The following is a 15,734-nucleotide window of genomic DNA, read 5'->3' on the forward strand; positions in this document are numbered from 1 at the left end:
GCCGTCGCAGAGCTCACACAGGCTGAGGGGGCCGCTGCGGTTCAGCTGCCGGCACTCCACATGGTGGCATACCTGCGGGCGCACGCGTCAGCTGGGCACGGGCTGCCCGGGGGCCGCCGGCCACGGCACGCCAGCAGGAGGGACAGGCAGCACCACGAGCAGCCGGGACCCCCCTTCCCACCCCCAACTGCGGCTGGCAGACCGCTCACGGGCAACGTTGAGGCCGGAGCAGGCGCAGGGAAAGTGGCGTGAGCAAGACACGGCCACGAGGCAGGGGTTCTGCGGCACAGAGCCCCCGCCCCGCCGCACTGAGCAGGGACCCCAGGAAGGCTGCACATGCCTGGGCACGGGGAGGGGGAGCTGGGGGATGCCCACTGTGCCAGTGCCACCCGCACCTCGCCTGGGAGGCCACGGCCCCTTTGCGCTGGTGAGGAGGAGGAGGAAGCGAGCGTCTGTGGTGAAACAATGCTCGAAGCCGGCACGTTTCCTCCGATTGTGCGCCGGTTGTGGCCGCAGCCCCAGCCCCGCCGGGCATTCACAGCGGGTTATTTTTAAACCCCCAGCCAGGCCCCCAGTGCGGTGCACAGCCTGTGACCCCCGGCCAGCGCCCGCCTCGCTGAGGGCTCCGGCTGACCCCGCTCCTGGGGACCGCGGTGCTGCCGGCCACCACCAGCAAGCCCCGCTGCACCGCCGGCACGTCCCCGCCCCTGAGTGGGACCCCCATCGCCGCCCTGCATGCAGAGGGGTGCAAGGCGCTGCCGAGGAGGTTGGAGCCCTGCCCGGGTTTGCCTGCAGTATGCTGTGCCGCTGCGGGGAGGAAGCGCCCGTGCAGCTCCAGCCGCCCCCGCTTCCTGCCCTCCTTCCTCCCAGCGCCGCTGAGGTCAGAGCTGACGCGCTCCCACCACCCGCACGCTCCCCAAGGGGCCACTAGCCCCTCCGCGGCACCCAGCACCGCAGCATTCGCCGGTGTCCTGCCATGAGGCAGCCACAGCCCCGGAGACACGTCGGGCTTGCCACCAGCCCAGGACGCCCGTGCCACTGGCACCAGCCCAACGCCGTCACGGCCGCTGCGGCACCTGCGGGATGCGGAGCACAGCCGCAGGCTCCAGGCAGTGACCGCAGCTGGTGCTCGCTCGGTGGGAGCCACCCGGACCCTCAGCCGCTGCCCCGCCGGGACGCGGGGCTCCCCGTCCACCCTGCGCCAGCAGCTCAGCCCCGCGGGAGGGGCCAGGCAGGGTGCCCAAACCGCTCTGCCCACCCCAGGGATCAGCTCCCGGCCCCGCCGCGCTCCTGGCACGCAGCAGCTTTGCCCTCGGCAGCTGCCCCACAAAGCGAGGGGGGGACGCGATGCCGGGGGATGGACGGGCTGGAGCGGATTAGCCCAAATCTCACGAGCTAGGGGAAACAGGCAAGCCAGCCGCCATGCCGTTAAATGCCGACAGGACCGCGACAGCAGCAGGGAATGCATGCCCAGCATGGGCTGGGGGACACAGCCCTGCCAGGGGGGCTTCGAGGAGCAGCAGGTCAGGCAGAGTGGCTGGCTATCCCTTCTCACCCACAGGACACATGCCAGGCGCTGGCAGGAGGAAGCTGCCCGGCACTGCCACCGCCACCGCCCCACAGGACCCACCTTGGCCGCCCTCCTCTCGCCGGTGCAGTCGGGGTTCTGGCAGTGCAGCACCGTTTCCTCTGGCGGGCACGGCTCGGCTGCGGGAGAGAGGGGGGTCAGCACCGGGGTGCCACGGTGAGCCCCCTCCAGCCCTGCTCCCAGCGCTGCCCGCACAGTGGGGCCGTGCCAAGGCTCCCACACCGCAAACCCTGGGTTTAAGAGCTTGGCAAAGTGCTGGGGCTCAGCGGAGGCTGGGCCCCCCTGCTCCTGCCGGCCCTGCAGCCCATCCAGGGGGACGCAACCCCACACCCAAGAGCCAGCGCTGCATCCCTGCTGCGGGAAGGCACCGTGCTTCCCACAGCGTCAGGATCTGGCACCTCCTGCCCGGCACCCCAAGTCGGGGAATCAGGACACAGACCTGCCCCAGCTCCCGCGGGGCCGGCACGGACCGGGGCTGCAGAAGGAACGCTAAATCTGCCACTCGCCAGCCCCCAAAGGGGCTTAGAAGCCACGTTAAGCTTTGACAGTTAAATCAGCCTTAGGGACAAATCCTATTTTGAAGGCTTTTGTTATGTGTCTCGTCTAATCGTTTAAAAATAACAGACTCCGGATGGCTGGCGGCAAAAAAGCAGCATGAACACCGTCCTGCGGGGCAGCCCCGCCGCGGGGCAGGGATGCTCCGATGGGAAGCTGCCCCGCCAGGCATGGAGCCGGTGCAGGGGATGCGGAGAGGCCAGGCGGCACGGCTGCACCAGGTGGCACGGCTGCACCGGTCCTAGTAGAAGGGCAGACGGCACAGGGGCTTCCCTCGCCGCGCCACTCCCCTCTCCCGCATCCCTCCTGCCAACAAAAACAGCGACCGCACTGGCCCGAGCGGGACGGCAGCCAAGGCCGGGGTTAGACTCAGTCTGCAGGAAAAAATGCCTTTTGGGGCAGCGCCGAAAGAGCTGCTGCTTCTGCCTGGAGAGAGGGAGTCAATGCGGAGCGGCGCTGGCTGCCCCAGCTCCCGGCCAGGAGGCGATCCCGGGCACGGGCAGGGCTGCCCGCGCTGGCAGGGGCTGCTGCGGCACGGCGGGCGCTGCTGGACGACGGCGCGGGAGCAGGCGGGCAGGGCTGGGCTTGCAGCCCCCCGGGAGAGGGCCGGGAGCCGGGGCTGCCGCGCTGCCCCCGCGGCGGGAGCACAATGGGGGCTCTGTCCCCGCGGCCGCCCCGCAGCGCCCGCCGGGCTGGGCCGGCCCCCCGCCCCCTGCCGCCACCGTTTCACTTGACCTATCGGGAATAATAACGGAAACAAATAAGAAATTCTTTCACGCACCCAAGGGAAAGTTTTCCAAACTCACCAAAAACTCGAGGCTGGCCGGAGCGGCCGGCGGTGCCAGGGACCAGCCCCACGCCGCAGCCGCTGGCACGGCCAGAGCCGCGTGGCTCTTCCCAAACGCTGACCCTGGCGGCAGGTCACGCGTGCACCGGGGCCTTTGGCGTGCTGGGCGGCAGCTCCTCAGCAGGGAGCGCGCGGAGGGAGCCCCAGCTTCTGGCCGAGGCAGGAGGGTATGCGGGTCCCCACCGGACGCTTTGGGGGCCAGAGGAGGGATCCCGTCCCCACCAGCTTCTCTCCCTGCCCCGCCACCTCCTCCTGCTGCTGCTGCCGGCTGTGGTATCACACCTGGCTCTCCCAGTGACGGCAAACGGGTTTGAAACCGGACCGTGCTTGTACCAGAGCGCACCGCGGCAGCTCAGCATCTCAGACATCCATCCGAGCTGAGAGGGAGCGGTGCCGGCAGCACGGGGCGGTTTCCCTGGCGATCCCCAGCTGCACCTGCAGCATCCCCACTGCAGCATCCCCATTACATTCCCCAGTGCCTCTCCTCAGCGTCCCCGCTGCAGCGGGAGCTTCTCCCGGCCCCTCACCCTCGTTGCCAGGGCTGGAGGTTTTTGGCCAAGCGCGACTGCCCGCAGCCTGCCGGCCCCCCCGTGCTCCCCCGGCCACCTACCCCCGAGCTCCTCGCTGATGTCCAGGCTGGAGCTCCAGGAAAAGCGCTCTACCGCCCCGTACTCCAACCCAGCCAGCCCGGCGGGCAAAGCCTCCAGCTCGTAGGTGCCCCGCTTCCTCCAGTACAGAAACATCCTGGGGTCGCAACCGGGGGACCCCCCGGAGCCGTGCCCGCCCCGCCAGGGCCACCGGTGGGACTAGCCGGGGGAGCCCGGCTCCGGCTTTAAGAGCGGGTCCCGGTCTCTGGACAAGCGGCGCATTGATGCCGGCAGCCGGGAGCCGCGGGGCGGCGGAGGGTGCCGCTGGAGGCTGCCCAGCGCCCGCGCGGGGGGCGCACAAAGGGCCTTTCTTCAGCCTCCTACAGACATTGCACAAATTTCACTTTCCGCCGTCTATGAAAGACATTCGGCCGCGGAGACAAGACACGCTTGTGATTAAAATAATCGGCATGAAGAGGGGGGCTGTTCGGCAGCTCTGCCGTCGGACGGCTTTTGGCGGGGCAGGAATGTGCCGCCCCGAGCCCCGGCTGCACCCCCACGCCCGTGGGCATGCCGGGGGCCCCAGCCCACGCAGGGAAAGCCAGGGATCTTTAGGGGGGTTCCCCCCTGCTAAATCCAAGCAAACAGGAAAGCACCGGATAGGGTTTAAAACCTGCAAAGGGATTGCACCTTTGTCCTGTGCCACACAAAACTCTCCCTAAAACGGGGAAAACCAAAACACCGCATGGGATGAGCAGCCGGGCTGAGACCATCCCAGCCCCCAAACTCCTCGGCATCAACAGCGTCTCCTCCCGAAGGTGCCACACACTCCCCATAGTTTTGCTGCTTCTAGGAACCCTTCACCAGAAAAGGTAACAAGAAATTTAAAAAAATCCTTGCTGCAAAGTTAATAGATGCTAACATATTAAAAAAAAAACAAACCCAAACCTGCTTTATTTAGCACATCCTCGATGCTTAAGTGCTAAGCAACCGATTTCCTACCGATCGCAGTACTGAGTGCCCCCACCCTCGCCGGCGGGATGCCACGCCGAGGTTTATGCCCCAAAACCCCCGGCCACCCTGTTGCTGCTCTCCCCCCACCCCGGAGCAGACCCACGGTGAGCACCGGGAACCGGCGCGGTCCCCCCCCGCCTGAGGCTGCACCATCCGCCTCCGGGCCCCGACAGGCACTGGCAGCTTGGTCCCCCCGCCCCGGAAAGTCCAAAACCGGACACTCAAGGCTCGGCGCGGGCACACAGGAGTTACTCGCTCACCCCCCGGCTCCGAGGCGGGGACCCTCAGCCTGCTGAGGCGGGTGCTGGGGCGACAGCGCCGCGGGGATGCTCGGCCCCGGGGGTTGCGGCGCTGGGCGTTTCACCTGCGCAGCTCGCCCATCTCACCTTTCCCGGCGCCTTTTCCGCCTGCCCCCCCGTGACTTGAACCCCCGCCTTGCCCTGCCCAGGATTTTCCCCCCGGCTGCGCAATGGCCCCTGTGTTTATTTTAGCCGCTGTTCAGGCCAGGTTGCCAGCCAAGCCCGTCCTTCGCTGCCAGACCCAGCCAGATGGGGATAATTAGGCCTGGATTAAGTTAAAGCTTTAACTCTTTCAAAGGCAGCAATGTTGCACAGCCCCTCGGCAGCTCCTCTCCAGCTCCCTCCCCTCCCTGCTACTCATCCCATTTAATTTGTTCCTTTACAGGTACGTGTTTCTGGAGCGCCAGGGAAATCTCCACGCAAACCGGATAAAAGCATTTTTTGCAGATTACTCACGCCCACAGCTGCCGCCAGCCGAAAAGATCCGGCACAGAGCAGTGCACTGCATCCCTCCTTCCTCCGTGGGAGGGACCTGGCCACAGGGGATCTGAGCAGCACCCGTCTCGGGGGGCTGCAGACCCCAGGGCCGGACTGTCCTGCTGCTTTTGGGACATGGGCAGAGAGACGCCACGTTAGCAGGAACCACAGCCAGAAACCAGGTTATTTTTGCAGTCAAGAATCCATTAAATGCCAAACGCGCCGGTATTACCCATTCAGAAGCGGTTTTCCCGAAAAGGTCCTCAACTCAGCCCGAGACGCTCACTCACCTCTGCGTGACCCACCAACCTCATCTTCACTCAGGAGCAAATCGCTGCCCCAACAAAGAGCTGGGGGGCAGAAAAAAAAAGTTCCTCTCGTCTTTCCCAGCAGGGGACAGACCAGGGTAACGAGAGTCGGGCAAGGTGGTAACAAGTTCCTCCCCACTTTCATCCCATTTTAGCCTCTACCCGTACCACAACTTATTTAGACAGAGCAGGGCGACACATTCGAGCTAGACCCAGAGCAGCGCTCGAGGTGTTGAACTTGAACCATAGCAACGGGGTACGCGGCCAGAGCCGGAATAAAGCAGCGTCCCCAGCCGCAGAGGGCTGCACGGGGCCATCACCAAGGCGAGCTGTGAGGGCGCAGAGACAAGTGGCGAGCAGCTGACTCCCTCCAGCGGCTGTATCTGCAGTCACCCAGGGACAGAGAGAGGATTTTCTATCTTGCTCCTTCCTCCGTCTCCTTGACAAGCGGAACACCCAGAGACACGGGTCAGCCACAGCGCCAGGGAGAGAACCACCGACACGAGCTCCTCCCCACACCACGGGCAGCCCAGGGTTATGGCTACTGTGAAGTTATGCTCATGCCACTGCAGATCGTTCCCCGAAACCCGGAGCTAACCGAAGGCTAGGCTTCGAACGGAGAACCACTTCTGATTCAAGACAGAGGGTGCTTTCGATGGTAACCACCCGCAGCTTCTATCAGCCGTGTCCAAGTCAACGCAGGCTGAGGAAAAGATTCAAACCAAAGCAACGCTTTTAATAGATATTTATTAAAAAACACCAAAATACAAACTGAAAATATAAAACATTATCAAAACCGGACACACTGTAGTATCTACACCGGACACCTGTCCAGGGTCCCTCGGAGCTCTGTAGCGCCCAGGGCTTCTGTGACCGCACCCGACTCTTGCCAGTCTCCATACGCAACAAATCCCACGATGGAGTCTGAGGTCCCCAAGGCTTTAGGCGTAATCGCACTCGAACGCGTACTCCCTCCTCTTGAAATGCTTCTTCTTTTTCAGCTTCCCAGACCCCAAGATGCTGTAGTTATAATCGGATGTGACATAGGGGATCTCTCCCTCAACTCCTTGCTGAAAAGAGGAAAAACAAAACCAGAAACAACTTTAAGAACTTGTATCTTCAACAGAACAGGAAGCACTTCCCTCTGCAGACTGGCAGAGCGGACTGGCGGAGGAGCAAGCCATCACCGAACAAAGCCCGCTCTGGTATCTGAAACACAAGAGCGTTCTCCTCTCTCTCACTTCTATGCACTAAGGACAATTTCCTAGCAAGAGAACCATCTGCTAACGCCCAGACATCTCCGGGCACGCACAAGCCTCAGAAGTAAGAAAATGGAAAACCTGCCAACCAGCCTACGCTCAGCCAGCTTCCACCCTCTTCCCATGCAGCTCCTCCCACCTGGCCCACAAGAATGCAGTTTGGGATAGCAATATTTCCAAGGAGCAGACAGTTCACTAGTCTCAGGTTCTCCGGAGGCACCGGCGTCAGAATGTGGTAAAGCTTCTTCTCCATCTCAACTCCTCGGACAATTCCTGGGGAAAACACAAACAAAAAACACGCAAAGTTCAGCCTTAACTCCACCCAATCATTTTGGACTGTACAACCAGATGCAGATGAAGCTCTCTGAATAAACGGCTCTTCCAGAACCAAGAGAAGGATTTGAGACGCATCCTGAGAAAAACCTGCATTGCTGCATCCCGCTTTTCCAGCACCTCAGCGTACAAACGAACAGCTAACTTCCCAAACCGCCCATCCTTGGCCACTGGCACATGCCTACAGAAACTCGAGGAGCTCAGTATCAAACTCCAAGTCAGAACTGTAATAATAAATCAAGTTGTAGAAGGAAACTGACAGACAGACAACCAAAGGAATTTTGCACAAGCCACCCATGTGGAATCTGCTTTTGAGAATGTGAACCCAGAAAGCAAGTAAATTGTCAAGTTACGGAAGAGTGAGAGAAGCAAGCTGCAAAAGGCGCCGCTCAGTGACATTCCCCACAGCTGTTACCACAAGTTAATGAAAAGCAAAGGACTTGGAGCAGAGCTAGTAACAGAAGGGAATACATGATTATTCTTTTATCTCATCCCATTTTTTCAGTTGTTTTCAGAAGAGTAGGCAATCCCGTCACTCTACAACCTGTCTGTCAAAACACAACAGGCAAGAACGCAGCTCGAGGTTTCCCGGGCTTGCTCACCGAAGCCAAGGCAATCACAGACCGGTGTCTGTGTCAGCAAGACCGGCCCGTCAGTTTGGCATCTGATTTCTTCGGGTATCCTGCAGAGCCCGACCCAGCTGGCGTTCACTGCATACATGACGTTGGAAGGAGCAACATCGGTGTGAATAACCCTGAGTGCAACAGCACTGAAAGGTACCTGAGGCGGTAAAACAAAGAAGAATAAAACCCGTTATCGTTAGCTCAACATCAATTTCGTTTGAGTTCAGAGATAAGATAATGCTAAGTACATAAAACCTGAAAGCTCCCAACCCATACCTATGGATAGACGTTATCTCAGTGGCAAACAGAACAGTTTCAACACTAACAGAACACACAGAAAACACGTGCTACGCTGACATCTCAACAAAACCCTCCCTTCTAGATACACTGAACAGTCATCATCATTTGCAGGTTACAGAGCGTTTCTCCCTCTTCCGAAAAACATTTGCAGCACCAGCAGAACAGTCAATTACTACGACCTGGGTGCTCTGCAACATCTCCAAGCCTTTCAAAAGCGCTCACTTACCTGATACGGCACAAGACTGTGCAGGGGAAGCACTGCCCCTATGTCTGGGGACTGCAGCTGACCCAGGTAACCCAGTATGGACATGTCACGCAAGATGCCACTATGTACTCGCCTAGAAAAAGAGCCGCGACAAATCAAGGACAGGCAGCACGCCCTCACGCAGTGATTCAAACCAGACACCCCGGACATTCCCGAGTACGCCATGCAGTATCAGACGCTATTTCACACAAGTCTAGTTTTTAAAACATCTACCGCTGAAGAAAATTTAGAGCTATGTTTTTATTACCTCTAAGGGATCACAGGCTTTAGGGCATTGTTTCAACTTTAAAAAGGCATTAATTAACAAGGGTGGGCTTTTTTTTTTTCAACAAAGTCTGTTACTAGATAATGGCTCCCTTCTCCAGCCCTGATGTCCACACCCCTTTCAGTCAGCCAGTCAGTCGCAAGACAGAGTAATACATTTGTTTTCTTAAATAGCTCAGTAGTGAAGGCCAAGTCAAAAAAAAGCACTTAAAATTGGCAACAAAGACCCAATGCCCAGGAAAATAAACATTTTTGAGATGCTCAAAGTTATCAGAGAGGTTAAGAAATAATGTGATCATCATCTAGGTCTGTAAGAAATGGGTAAGGAACCTCCCAATTAGAGAAAAAAGGAGACATAATATTCGACAGTTCCAACTGGAAGTCACGCCCAGCGTAAAAGTAAGTGACAGTAGTCACTGGGAGTAGAGAGGAACAGCCCTGCTCCAACCTAAAAAAACCACCCCACACAAAGCTCGCCCGAAACAAAATACCCAGAAAACACAAACAAACACCACCCAAGCATAACCCCCTAATAAGTCAACTAATAAGCTCTGAGCGATTTAATGGAGCTCTATAGGCCAAAGCAAAGCAAGAGCCTTTACTGTCAGGACTACGTGCGATTTTGTTAAGCCCCCTAATCACTACGTAGCACTAAACTTTCTACTTACGCTTCTCCTGCAACCCCTGCTCGAGGGAATTCTGGGTGGACGTACAGCAACTTATACTCAGGAGCTGATGCATCTCCCTCCCCTTCAGAGGGCTTCCAGGTCTCTGCTCCATTCATCCCCACCTGCTTGCATTTGACTTGCTGTTTGCCTTTGGTGTGCAGGCCAGGAGTGAGATGAATGTACTCTGGGGTGAGCGAAGCCATGGCCTTCCAGTCGTACACATCCATCTGAACAATGTGACTGGGTGACAACAGCCGAATGATATCAATCAGAAGCAGCAACCCTTCACCTTTAGGGAGCAGAGAAAACAGGATTGCTGCCACCACGTGAACAGGTCAGAACACCGTTACGGAAGACCAGTACTAGCTCAAGGGGGGCAAGCTGTATTTTCTGGTTCTGGACTCTCTAGAAAGCGTGGTGGTGTACTGCTACGATTATTACCTTCCTTCCGCACCACCTCTTGAGAAGAGATTTATCCCGTTTACCTTTCACCCAGCCCATGGTGTTGATGACTAAAGGCACTTCCTTCTTGTAGGAGCTGAACACGTACTTCACGACATCAAGGTATCTTTCTGTGTCCTGCTCGCAACTAGTCTGTCCATAATACACCATCTTACATGGCGTTTGCTGGTGAGTGAACGGTGGACCTGAAAAAAGCAAGCAGCGAACCTCTAGTGGTTTCAGTAAGTCAAACCAAAAAACTCCCATCCCTGTAGTGCCTACATGCAATCCTGTCCAAAATCTGTCCTCTTTTCACGTGCAAACAGACCTTGTACAGCCTGCACCTTCAGAGAAACTTTTCTGTCACTTGCAAGACTCCGTGCTAGGAGTTTTGTTTGTTTGGGGGCTCAGGTCTTTTTCTTGTTTGTTTCTTTTACAACACTGGTTACACGTTTGTGAATTTCAAAACAACAATCTTCTATGACAAACTATCCAAACAGTAAACCAGTCTGGCCATACCCTTTTCAGACAGTGACCCAAATCTGCAAGACCACAAATACCAGCAATTTCTCTGGCTCTAGTTTTTTTTATGCGCAAAACAGCTGCCCCCAGCCCAAGTGGATCTACTTCGTATTTCTCAAGCTAGTTCTATCTATGGATATTAAAAAGTGGGAAAGACTTTCCCAAAGAGACCTTTCAAATCTGAAAGGCTGAAAATCCACTTTGACATGCTACAGCCTGTTCCACCACCCTATAAACAACTATCTTCTCTCTTTAAAACAGAAAAAACAAGCAGGGAGAATAGCTCCGTGCTACTTAGCGAGATTTTCATGTGGAGCTTAGATGCCCCTAGCAAGAAAACTTTTACAACCTTTGTCAAAGGTGCATATAGAAAACAGATGTGGCAACTTCCCTGAAGTACAGCCTCTACTCAGAGAGCACCTTCTGGAAATAAAATGTTTTTTTCTGACAACTGCAGAAAATGGGAAAACACATACCGAGAATTGGCTCTGTTACGTTACTTAAAGACACGCATCCAGGCGGCGTAAATTCGGTTTGACCTATGTCACATTCCATATATTCAACCGAGGGAAGGCTGCAGTGAAAGAAGCCCATATATTAACGTCCACTAAAAAAAGAAACAGGACACGACCTGGAACACATCAGAAGCACAATCCAATTTTGTTCCGGGTCGTTAAAATTAAATTCTTTAACACAGTCAAACCACCCCTTGTCTCTCTCCTTCCCCCACTTGAGGGAGTATTAAGTGAGAATGTAAAAGGCTCACCTACAATTCAATATTACATCACAATAGCTCCATACCCATCCAGCCTTCAGAGAAGTAGCTAGAACAATAATCGGAGGTGGTACTAATCAGTGTACCACCTCTCCTACATTAACTGGGCACCCTGAGACCAGCCATTTGAGATTTATAAACTTTACAATCTTTATTTTAAGCATGCAGTGGTCAGGAGAGTAAACTTCTACACCTCCCTCTGCCAAGAATCTTCAAAGACCCTGTGTGTCTAAGTGTTACAACTCCCAGTTCCTTACTGAACCCTAACCGCTTGGTGCCCAACTAGTTCATATACTCCAAGACAACAATTTAGTAGTATTTCAACAGAAATGTTTCAGTAGTCAACTTTTCTGAGAACCTAAGACAACAATGCCTATTTTTCTGGGATTTTTGTTTGTTTGTTTTTAAAAAATAAGCCACTTTCCAGTCATAACAGTTTTTCTGAGAATCTTGACAGGTAGTTTTTTTTCCTCCCTCTAAATCCCATGCAGTACGTGGTACTTAAGAGCTTGTAGAACATGAAAAAACTCACCGATTCAGCAACAGATTAATTAGGTATCTGTTAAATGTCGATTTTCCAGTGTTTTTTGGGCCACACACCAGAACCACAGGGACACCTTCATCTTCCGCTGGAAAAACAAACACACTCTGAAACGGACCGATGCTGTCAGTTATTCGGATGGGCCCTGTTTACATAATATACCCCCTACAGACTCTATGGCCTGATTAGGATTTATTTTAATTAAATAGAAAAAAATTCACTAAAGAGAAGCATGCTAAGAGTCCAGTGCAAAGGGAAAAGGCTTCTGAAGTGAGAAGCAAGCCATAGCACTAAAACCCAGCACGTATGAACTCCAGTTGCTCACTGTATTTTAGATGTTGCTGGGTAAGGAAGGGCTTTTTTTTTTTTTCTACCTGCTCCAAAAGAGAGCAAAACAAGAGTTCTGACGTCAGACTGGGAAGTGCTTTTACAGCAGCAAGCTGCCTGTTTGGCAGCACAGGCACAAGCCCACTCGAGGTGATGCATGAGCTCAAGACTCACACTATTTCAGAGAAAAACACGACCCTCAATCAGTGCCTGTCACAGGGTATGCTCTCCCTAGCTTTATCTCATGAAAAGCCCCATGAATTTCTTCTTCGGGATACTAAAGCCCCCAACCTCACCAAGCGCACGCCACTCACCACAGCACGCTTGGATCAGCTCCTCCAGGGCCAGGAACATGCTCTCCGACACCAGCAGCCCGTGGTCGGGGCTACACTTCACAATGCCAACAGATGCCAGAACCGCATCTTCTGGTGTGAAGCTGGATTCTTCCTTTTTCTATGAGAGAGCAGGAAAACACTTGGAGAGGTATGCGTGAGGCCTTGTAGATGTGTTGCTGGACACCGACAGGCACGCTAAGCGGGGCGGCCGCCTCTTGCTCCGCACAAGGCCTGTTTTGGGGAAGGCGCAGCACCCACACTACTGCCCTGGGCGGGGCAGGCATCACGACGCCCTCTGGGTCTCACCTGGGGCTCGAAGAGCCGCGACAGCGGCAGGTGGCTCAGCAGGAACCGTGTCACTGGCGTGTCCAGGTGCTCCAGCAGCACCACGGCACACTCCGGGGAGAACCGCTGCATCACCTTCACCCGCGCCTCTGCAACGGGGGGGAAAACACCACCCTCAGCCCGCGCCCAAGGACGGCGGCAGTGCCGCACGCAAAATGGCGGCCTCCCCGCACCGCTCCGCACGCGAAATGGCTGCCTCCCCGCACGGCACGCAAGATGGCGGCCTCCCCGCACCGCACGCAAAATGGCGGCCCGCACGCGGCACTCACGGCGGCGGACGCGGTGCGCCCGCATGGCAGCGCGGGCGGCGGCGCGGAGCTGTCGGAGGTCGGCGGCGGGCGGGCGGTCGGCGGGCAGCGCCTCCAGGGCGAGCGCGCAGTGGGTGGCCGGCGAGAAGACCGGCAGCCCCGGCTGGTGCGAGGCGACGGCGAAGCCCAGGAGGCGGACGGCGCCGTAGAGGCAGCGCAGGCGGCACTTGCCGGTGAAGGTCAGCGCCTGCGGGGGGAGAGGGCGGTGAGGCGGCGGCGGGAGGGAGCGAGCGGGCGGCGGGGCCGGTGGGTGCCCACCTGCCGCGGCGCCAGGAGGAGCACGGCCGCGCCCTCCGCCGCCTCCACGGCCGCCAGGCCCGCCTCGGCCGGCGGCACCATGCCGGCGCGGGCGAAGGAGGCGGCGAACTCCCTCCAGGCCGCCTCCGCCCGGCCCCCACGGGACTGGGCCCGACGGGGGCGGCGGGCCGGCGGGCCGCGCCGCGCAGGCATGGCCGCCTCAGCCTCCCTCCGCCTCCGCCTCCTCCGGGGCCGCCCCTCGGCCGCCCGCCCCGTTAAAGGCGCCGCCCCGCCCGGCTGCGGCCAGCGAGGCCCCCTCGCCCCGCTTTCCGCCCCAAACCGCGGTTTTTTCCCCTCCCTGACAACCGCTTTTGTGTTCGCGCAGCGCCGCCGCCTTCAAGAGCCACGGCCGCTGCCTGTCCCGGGCCGCGCGCTCCTCCTTTTACCTTTAAACACTCCATTTTCCCAGCACCTCTGTAAAACCACAGCGTGGGGAGCTCTGGGCTCCTGCCCAGGCCCTGGCCTGAAAGCCGGCAGCAAGGCTGCCTGCCCTCGCCGTGCTCCGAGGCCTGTCCCCCCGCGGAAAAGCAGCTGCGGCGGAGCCCCCGCCGATGCTGCTTCAGCTGCGTGGCCTGTCCGTCTGTCCCGACGGATCGGGTCGGTACGCCCGGGGGGCTGCCCCCTCCCCTTCCTTCCCATTTGGTTCCTCTGCCTCTTCCGCCTCCCATCTCGCAGCTCCCCCGGCCTCTTCCCTCCTGCTCTCTCTTCCTCCCTGCGGTCAGTAAAAACCTCTGAGCTGACCCCAACGCGGTCGGTCTGACTCCCGTTTGCTCATCCGTGGGTACGCAAAGCCCGCACCCAGCGCTTTCCGGGGCGCGCTGCCCGCAGGCGGGCCCACGCAGTCAAACGGCAAAGATGGCACCAGCAGAGCCCCTTCTCCCGTGGCCAGGGGACAAGGGACGCCCGGACCCACAGCCGTTCCTGCACCGCATCCTCCGGGAGGGAGATTTGACCCAGTGGTTGCCTTTGTGCCCAGGACAGCACTCAGGGCTTCCACACCGCACGGTCACGCTGACATGTCCCCTGTCTGGGACAGGCGGCAGGAGCCTCCTGTCTTGGAGTCACCCGCCACAGGGACAAACCCCTTGCTAGCAGCTGGTCGCTCAGCAGCCTCGGCCTGCGCTTGGGCCAAGGGGGGGCAGAAACGGCCAGCCCCAAGTAACAGGGGGAGCAGGGAGCCCCCAAACACAGCCAGGCAGCATTACTGTCCTGTACCCCAGCTGGCGGAAGGGGGGCTGCTGCAGACCCATCCCAGCCTTCGCAGGTTACTGCTGGATGCACGAGCCCCTTCCCACCCACAGCCCATGAGCCCCTGGGCCTCTGCTCACCCAGGTGAGCTCCTGCGGGCCTCGTGCCTCCCAACTTGAGCAATGGGGACTTTTGGGAAGTCTGCTGGGGGAACTCTTGGGGAGGGGTCTTTTGGGAAGAGAGCCCCCTCCGCTCCTCAAGGCTTGGAAGCACCCAAGGGGAAGGAGCAGGACGTGAGGAGCGAGCAGCTCTCACAGAGAGCCCGGGGGGCTGCGAGGGCAGGGCGCTCCGCCGCAGCAGATCTCTTACCGGGGTCTGTAGTGTGCAAGGTGCCTCTGCCAGCACCTGGGCTCGTGTCCTCCGCAGACCTCTACGGCTGCCAGTCCTGTGGGGTAGGCAAGTGGGCCCCGACAAGGAGCAAAGCTTGCTTCGACTGCACCGTTGAGTTTCTGTCCTGGTCCAGGCCCGTCTCCTGGGTCCTGCTGACCCCCACTGTCCTCCTCATGCTGCTCGTGGCAGGGCTGGCCTTCCTCTTCACCCCAAATGCCTCCATGCTAGCGGTCAAGTCAGCGGGAGGGAAGATGCACTTCCTCACACTGGGCTCTCTGGCCTGCACCAGCCTCTTCTGCTGCTTCGGGGAGCCCACCCGGCACACGTGCCTGCTGCGGCTCCCCCTCTTTGCCATCAGCTTCGCCGTCTTCCTCTCGTGTGTGGCAACACGCTCCTTGCGGATCACCTGCACCCTCAAGCTGAGCGTGCGCCGGCCGGCCCTCCGCGAGGCCTGGCATGGCGCAGGGACCGCTGCTCTTCGTCGCCGCCAGCACGGCGGCCCGGACAGTGCCGTGCCCGGCCTCGGAGGCCGCCAGCCCCCCGGCGCCGCGCAGGGACCGCCGGAGCCCGCACCGTGCTGCTCAGCGCCGGCTGCTTCGCCCTCGGCTACGCGGGCAAGGGCCTGCCCGCCGGCTACAACGAGGCCAAGTGCCTCACCTGCCGCCTGCTCCCGCACCTCGCCTGCTCCGCCGCCGTCCTCTGCACGCAGGGCGCCTGCCGCGGCCGGGAGGAGGCGGCCCGGCTGCTCGGCGCCCGGCTGGGCGGCTTCTTCCTCCCGAAGGCCTTCCTCGTCCCGCTGCGGCCGCGCCGCCGCACGCCCCAACGCTTCCAGACGGCGACCGGGCTCCAGGCCGACGCCTGAGCCGCCGGGGGAACGG

General features: G+C 58.8%; 2 protein-coding genes across 2 annotated transcripts; one reads left to right on the forward strand and one right to left on the reverse strand.

Moving 5' to 3' along the window:
- Positions 1-6,434: 6,434 nt before the first annotated feature.
- NOL9 (nucleolar protein 9) lies at positions 6,435-13,431 on the reverse strand. The gene is made up of 12 exons (XM_075721609.1): positions 13,240-13,431; positions 12,943-13,168; positions 12,635-12,762; positions 12,308-12,446; positions 11,658-11,754; positions 10,827-10,924; positions 9,873-10,034; positions 9,388-9,676; positions 8,417-8,528; positions 7,870-8,047; positions 7,074-7,207; positions 6,435-6,745 (listed from the first exon to the last, which is right to left on the reverse strand). Exons 1-12 carry the CDS (start codon positions 13,429-13,431, stop codon positions 6,617-6,619), a joined length of 1,884 nt encoding a protein of 627 aa, XP_075577724.1. The 3' UTR covers positions 6,435-6,616.
- On the forward strand, positions 13,430-15,718 carry TAS1R1 (taste 1 receptor member 1). Its single transcript, XM_075721742.1, is given in 5 exon segments — positions 13,430-13,524; positions 13,734-13,879; positions 14,893-15,310; positions 15,312-15,413; positions 15,415-15,718. Coding segments are annotated over 5 exon segments (1,065 nt in total).
- The last annotated feature ends 16 nt before the right edge of the window (positions 15,719-15,734 follow it).

Source organism: Pelecanus crispus, chromosome 15, assembly GCF_030463565.1.
Source record: "Pelecanus crispus isolate bPelCri1 chromosome 15, bPelCri1.pri, whole genome shotgun sequence".
NCBI classification, from domain to species: domain Eukaryota; kingdom Metazoa; phylum Chordata; class Aves; order Pelecaniformes; family Pelecanidae; genus Pelecanus; species Pelecanus crispus.